Here is a 7,666-nt window from a genome sequence, read left to right as displayed (position 1 = left end):
CATACTCTTCATCAATGAGATAATGGATCTATTAAGCACCAAGCAATTAAGTCCTGCTATAATCTATGAATTCTGAGACTAAGGACTAATTTCAATGGGATAAATATAAAGAAAAGAATTTACCTTATTTTCCTATAGAGCACTCTTTGGAGTGCTCTCTCTATTCCAAATCACATCGTATACCATCAAGTATGCCAGACTAGAAGTCTAAAGGCCTTGGTTTTGGTCCTTGTTTATCCATATTAAACGAGCCAGGAAGGCACTTGGCCAATACAAAGTTCTAAACAAATGGTAATGCCTCTACCAAATGGCACTAAGCTGTTTAACACTTCTACACCAAGGACATCTAAGAAGCTGCATTTAGTCCTAGATTCCTCACTGGTCGAGGATCTTTCACAGAAGTGAAACCTGTTTTATCTAGCTTATGAATGGTAGAGTAATAAATTAAATTAACAAATATCTAACACCTACAAGTAATTGTTTTAGATAGTCTTCTATCCTTCCCTTCTTGTGCCCAGCAAGTTAAATGACTTTATGTGGAACATCGTGTATAACTCACAGCTAGTTACCAGCTGAGAAACGGGGGAGTTGCCTTATAAAATAGTAGGTTATAAAGCCCGGTAGTACCCAAATTCCAAATAAGCTGAGACAAAGGTAAGAAACTCATTTATTTGTCAATGCTAAGCTTTTTTCATGATGATCCACAAATGTCAATATAGTCACATGTCCTTTTGCCCTCAGTCCAAAGGCCTGTCCCAAGGACAACAGTGTCCATCAGATGTCCATAAAAAATCTCCTAACCTGTGCCAGGTATTTGGGTTTCAAGTAGTCACTCAGCTCTTCCTTGCTGACCCAAGCATGGTCATCCTTCTTCCTCACTTGGGAGAGATTTCCACTTTGGAGTAAAGCTTTGAAAAAGAACACTTTGGCTCCTATGTTGTTCTCTGTCTGAAAAGCCTGAGGAAACTTAAACTTGTAATAGCCACAGGGAGCATTTCCTAGGAATTTGGCTTCCACGCTATTTTCTGAAAGGAGACAAAACAGAAATTAGAGTTAAGTTTCCCCTTACTGGATCTCAGAACCAATACCACATGGAAACAGGAGAGAGTTGTCTCCATGGATGCCCCAAGGCTCCAGGCAATTTCCTCACAGGACTCAATTTAGCCACAGAAAATGACAGAGACTATACAAAAAGTAAGGAATGTGTTCCCCCTGCAAACAGGTTATGTGTGTTGTTTCAATAGTTCTAAGACGCCTCTTATTTTTTTCTATAAAGTTGTAATCAAGGCAATCTCACTGTGGGTAAATGCTCAGGTCAATATGGAAATTAGTTTCCATGACTCTTACTACAAATGTCTGAAAGCATGCTACTTCTCACTGAATTACTCTATTTAATGTTACGAGCCACGACTATCAGTACTAAAAGCCAGCAGTGTAACTGAAAAGAGCACTAGGCTAAGGAATCAGTAGACCTAGGTTTTAAATTTGATTGTTACCAATACAGGGAAAACCACTTACAGTATATTATTACCAATATCTAGTAGCTATAGATTAGAGGTTAAAATTTTTATAAAATAGGTATGCTAAATGTATTGACCCTTTCCTTTTAGAGTTTGGGGAACAAGAAGCTGAATAACTAGTAGGCATGAAATTTCATTGTAAGTTTAGTTCCTTCATGGAAGACACTATCTCTCAAATAGAAAGGAAAGTCTGATTCTCAAAGGCATCAGGCATTGAAGCTGAAATTAAGAACGGACTATGTTATTAGCAACTAGCCCTCTTGACAAAGAAAATTAGCCTCCATGACTTCTCTGGAACATGTGCCAAGAGTTGCTAACCCTTACATAAAAGAAAAAGTGGGCAGTGTCTTTGTGGCTATGTGACTGTATCTGCAAAGTTACAGACTGGATTATGTGACATTGTCCCTGGGGAAAAACAAGGTGGTAACCATGGTGAGCTAGTGATTAATAGTCCTGTGGATGCATTCCATGGAATGTAAGAAGAATAAAAAAAATTAGCACCTCAATGATCTGAGCACTAAGACTGAGAGACAGAAATGAACAAGGTACTGGACTAATGCTGGCTGGAATCAAAGAATATGAGAATGGAAAGGAACCTTTGTCATCCAATCACTTGGGCAGGGAAGAAGGTAAAGAGAAGGATATCATTCCATCCAGTTAATCTTTCCCTAGGCTTTCTTAGTCAATACTTTTTAATAAAACACAACCCACAACCAGCCCTTAAGAGAGGGATTTAACTCTATAACTGGAAGCCAGAGAGAAGACACTCAGAACCATATTTATAGGGGGTTACTCACCTGACAGAGTAGCAAGGACCCGCTCAGCAGTTCCACGGAGGGTCTCCCCAGCCTGCCATTCTGCATGTGGTAGTATCCACGTTTCCTGATCTCCCAATTTTTCCTTGACTACCAGTACCAAGTTTTGGTCTAACTTCCTGTGCAATGAGGTTCGATCATTTTTTTGATCAGCTTCTGACATGGCAAAAAATGAGTCAGAGGAGGAAACAGAAGTGTGGTTGCCAGGACAGAGAGAAAATAAAGAGATGAATGATGCTCAAAAATAATTTCTAGAATGTATGTTCTCATACCTGCACTAGACACTTAAGAGGAACAGGGCTAAGGGATCTTACAATCAAATTTACATTATCAGCCCTTCCCTCTGACTATCCTTCTTTCACAGATCTGCTCAGTCACTCAGGGACACCAGAAATAAGAGCAACAAACAAACCGCTAGGCCTCCCACTTTCAGGTAGTTAAATCAAGTACTTTGATCTCTTTGGAAGACAGGTATTGGCAGCACTTTAAAATATTACTATTTTAACATTCTAGATAACATCACTGATCTCAGACACGACAGAACTTTTCTGTCTTTTTCAAATTCTTGGTCCACAAAAATAAGAACAGCATGAATCATCCTCTCTTTATTTAAACATGGATTTCAGGAGAAACAGAAAGCATTAACGATAACTTATCAATTGATTCCCACACATACTTTCACTTCATGCTTATGGCATTTGCTATATTAGTCTAAATACAGGCTCTACACCTAAAATGAGATCTCTCTAAAAAAAAAAACATATAGGTATATATGCAGTGAAAGGTAACATCTATTATAGACTGCACCAAGGTTTTTTATACAAGCTGTATTTGAGGAAGAATATAGCCTATAATCAGATAATGATAACAGTACTTGAAATAAGACAGATTTAAACATAATTCTTAATTCAGGAATCATAATGCATCCCTTTCTTGACATTAACACCCCCCCTAAAAAAAAAAACACAAACCTGTTACCCTAGGTTGAGGTTTGAATTGCAAGAATGTCTGCTCCCATGTGTCTTCCAAATCTTGTGCCAACAAAATGTCTTTTTCATCATCATCATAATCATCATCAGAGTCATAAATGTCAGCTTTCCTCCTCTCCAGTCTCCGTGTTTCTTCCAAAGCACGAATCTCATGGTCTGAATATCGGCTTTTCTCCACCTCAATCTGGAAAGGATGGACAAGGAAAAAAAAAACAGAACTATGGAACATCCCACAGGACCAAAAGTTTACTTCCAAGGTCAGATGAATACACTTGAGCCAAGAAAATTACCAAAGTGTTTCACAGAAATAAAGGAAGATATTTGAAAGATGGCTATGCTCAAATATGGAAATATTACCCTATGATGTGATCAGGAATTACATTATACTCAATGTCTGGGACAGGATAATGACCACAAATTGTATGTCGGGGAAAGGAAATGAGGAATTCTGGGTAGGTTAAGCATTTCCTCAATTCAAAAACTGCAGCAACAACATATTGGATTATATGAATCCTATTTCTGCCACTATTCTTCCAGGTTCAGAACCTTGGTATTATCCTCAAATCTTCATTCTACCTCATGCCATATATCCAATGAGTTAACAAATCCTGCCATTTTTACCTTCATAATTCTTACATACAACCTTCTCCCTATTCACACAACCATCACCTTAGCCATTACCTAAATCTAACCCTCAACACTTCTTGCCTGGTCTATTGCAATGGCCTCCTAATTGGTCTGCCTGCTTCAAGTCCCTCCCTACTTTAATCCATACTCCATATAGCTGTCAAAGCAATTTTCCTCTATGCAGATATGACCATATCACTCTTCTCTTCAATAAATTCCAGTGGCTCCACTAGTTTCACTTCACTAGTTTCAAATATAAACTCTTCTGTTTGGTTTTTAAAGCCTTTCATAACTTGGGCCCCAAATCTATCTTTCCAATATCATTACACATTACTCCCCTTCCTGCACTCCGTGGTATAGCCCAACTAGCCTCTATTTCCCTCACAAGGCATTCCATCTTTGTATTGACCATCCTCCATACCTAGAATGTACTTTACTCACCTCCCCCTCAATGAATCTCTCTTCCTTCCAAACATAGCTCAAGCACCACCTTCTACACAAAGCCTTTCCTGATCCCAACTGCTAATGCTCTCCCTCCTGAACTACTTTTTATTTACTGTATTTTTTCTGTATATACCAATACTTGTACATGTTGTCTTTCTCAACAAGAAATAAGTTCCTGGCCTTGAGAACAGGGATTGTTTCATTTTTTGCCTTTGTACTCTCAGTTTTTAGCAGTACCTAACACACAATAGATTCTTTAAAATGGTTGTTGACTAAGCCAATATCTTTTATGCCTATGCCTGGCATGTGATAACTGAGACAATTTAACATGCTGCTGTACCTACAAAGGTCAAGTATATTCATCACTGTACCTGTCCCAGTTCTCTCTGTCAAATAGATACCACTTTTCTTCTGGTTAAGAGCTAAGTTTCATTGATTCATCCATTCATTCACTGAGGATGTGGAGGATAGATTGACATGGAGAGTCCAATGGTTTCAATAATGGAAATAATACTAAAGAGGATACATTACCATTAGACTTGCTACTATACTCAAATTCCCCTGGGCCTTTCCATACATCCCTGTGGCTGAATGCTTCTGTGTGTGCTGTGTCCACTAAAATGTAAACCCTTTGAGAGAAGGTACTATCTCAGTTTCATATCTACAGCCTCAATTCTTAGTACAGTGCTTGGCTCACAGTAAGCACTTAATAAATGTCTTTTTATTCATTCATTTATCAAATGTCAGCTTGTGCTAGACAACAGGTATACAAAGATACTGCTCTCAAAGAGTTTACGGTCTAATGAGATGGGCAAATGAAGACACATATGTAACTGTGATACAAGGTAGAAAAAGTTAAGTGTAATCAAAATCTTTTGAAGAATTTTAGCGAAAAATTGCTTTGATATGGGGATCATATAAACAGGTCTGACATAAAATGAAACAGCCCCAGGAATGTAGATTATGGGCCCTGAAAGGCAAACTTCCAGGGTCTTGGGGTCACAACAATATCTCAAAGGCAGTCTGGCATAGTACAAAGTACTACACTAGGAGTCATGTGAGACTGGGGTTCCAAACCCAGCTCTGACACTAACTGGGCATAAAACTTTTCACCTCTTTTAGCCTACTCTTCCTCCTCTATAAAACAGGAACAGTTCTTAGAATACCTAACCCAAAGAGTTACAGTAAGGAAAAAGAGCTTTACAAATTCTAAAGCAGTCTACAAATTGTTATTCCATTTACTAAACATTTTAGAGCTGACAGGACTTTATTTTCTGTAAATCATCATCACATTTGAGCTTCACAACAACACTACACGGAAGAAAGACCAACAGACTTGAAATCTGGAAACATGGGTTTGAATTCTATGTCTAACTAATACTAGTTATATGGACTTGGCAATGTCACCCATTCTCTTGTAACCTCAATTCTTTCAGCTATAAAAGACGATGATGATACTTGACCTCATATTCCAGAGTTTCAAGGAAAGCACATTGTATACCTTAAAGCCTTTTAAAATGCTAAGCCAAGCGGGTCAGCTAGGTGGAGCAGTAGATAGAGCACCCATCCTGAAGTCAGGAGGACCTGAGTTCAAATCCAGCCTCAGACCAAATACTTGACACTAGCTGTGTGACCCTGGGCAAGTCACTTAACCCCAACTGCCTACAAAAAAAGATTTTTTTTTAAATGTGAGCCAAGTGTATAGCTAGGTAGGGTAGGTGTTTACTTTCATTTCACAGACATCAAATGAGGGTATTGAACTAGTTGGTCTCTAAAGTGACTTCCAGTTCTAAATCCATGTCTCTTGGCTCACTGCTTGTTAAGAGGGATCTTTCCACAGCACCAGGGACACTAAATTTATTTCCACATTTATTAAGTACCTACTAAGTCTAAAATTCTGTACTCCAAAGCCAGGGGGTACACTAAAAAGAAACAATCGCCTAAGAAATTTACACTTTAATGCATTTGGGAGGGTACTCCCTGCACACAGCAAGAGCTTAATGTTTAAATGAAAAATACTACACAGAATCAAGAACTTATAACTGGAAGGAGCTGTTAGAAGTAATCATTCTCCAAAAGTTTCCTTTTACAATAGAGTGATTTTACACTTAAGTGACTTGCCTAAACTCCCACTAAGTAAACACATACAAATGTATACAACTTGGCAAATGCAAATTATATACAAAGTTATACAAATTATACACAGTTATTTTAGGAGGGAGAAAGCCTAAAAGGGGGGGGGAAGGGGAGGAGACGTAGAATTAGTAAAAGCCTTTATATGTAGGAGGCAGCACCTGAGCTGTACTTTGAAGGAAGCTTGGGATTCTATTAGGCAAAGGTGAAGGGGGAGGACAATCTAAATATGGGAATGCTTTTCAAGAATCTGTCGTTCTTGGGGCAGCTAGGTGGTACAGTGGATAGACACTGGCCCTGGAGTCAGGAGGACCTGAGTTCAAATCCAGCCTCAGACACATATAATACTCGTTAGCTGTGTGACTCTGGGCAAATCACTTAACCCCAACTGCCTCACATAAAAAAAAGAAAGAATTCATCATTCTTCCGCAGGTATCCTAGACTGAGAATTAGAAAGGGCCTTGGGAGTCCACAAGGTCCCACAATAGCTAGATAGCTGTTTTAACCCTAAGAGGTGAATGATGTTATTATCCCCATTTTACAGATCAGGAAACCGAGGCTAGATAAGGTCGAGTGAGTTGCCCAGGACCACAGTTAGGAAGTGTCTGGAGTCAGTCGAACTCAGGTCTTCCAGACTCCAAATTGTCTTATACATTGCACTACCTTGCTTTCCAAGTGCCTACTTTGCAGAAGACGAAACTGAGGCCCAGAAGGAGAGTCTAAGTGACTTGCCCAAGGTCACACGGCTCCAGCGTCTCTGAGCCAAGGCCTCCAGATGCTACGTGCGGGGCCATTTGGGCGCAGGAGCAGAGGCGCCCCCGGGACAGCCAGGCCCTACCTGCTGCAGCAGCTCGGCCATCTCCACCTGCAGAGGGGTCAGAGGCTGCGAGACAATCGCAGGCCTCTGCAGGCACAACGCTCCCAGCAGGCGCCACGGAGACCCGCCGCTCGGGGAGGCCGCGCTCCCGCCGGAGGCCCCTGCGGCTGCAGCACAAAGGGTCCGCAGACGCCACGGCCGCCCCCAGCCCCGCGCCGCGCCGTACAACAGCGCCTTCCTCACGGGGACCGCCATCTTCCCAGCCTCCCCATAATGCACCGCGCTTTCCAACCGAGTGCCCTCTTTGGGGTCGCGTTTTTC

The 7,666-nt window shown here is 40.6% G+C and overlaps 1 protein-coding gene across 1 annotated transcript; it reads right to left on the bottom strand.

Annotated features, from left to right (window-relative positions):
* Positions 1–654: 654 nt before the first annotated feature.
* MRPL46 (mitochondrial ribosomal protein L46) lies at positions 655–7,647 on the bottom strand. Its single transcript, XM_020964711.2, has 4 exons — positions 7,367–7,647; positions 3,307–3,508; positions 2,318–2,491; positions 655–1,025 (listed from the first exon to the last, which is right to left on the bottom strand). The coding sequence occupies exons 1-4, from the start codon at positions 7,598–7,600 to the stop codon at positions 775–777; spliced, it is 861 nt and encodes a 286-aa protein (XP_020820370.1). The 5' UTR covers positions 7,601–7,647; the 3' UTR covers positions 655–774.
* Between the last annotated feature and the right edge of the window lie 19 nt (positions 7,648–7,666).

The sequence above is a fragment of the Phascolarctos cinereus genome, unplaced genomic scaffold (genome assembly GCF_003287225.1).
Source record: "Phascolarctos cinereus isolate Bilbo 61053 unplaced genomic scaffold, phaCin_HiC Scaffold_3;HRSCAF=262, whole genome shotgun sequence".
Lineage (NCBI taxonomy): Eukaryota > Metazoa > Chordata > Mammalia > Diprotodontia > Phascolarctidae > Phascolarctos > Phascolarctos cinereus.
Note: the sequence above shows the minus strand (reverse complement) of the source record. Positions and strands in the feature narration are given on the sequence as shown.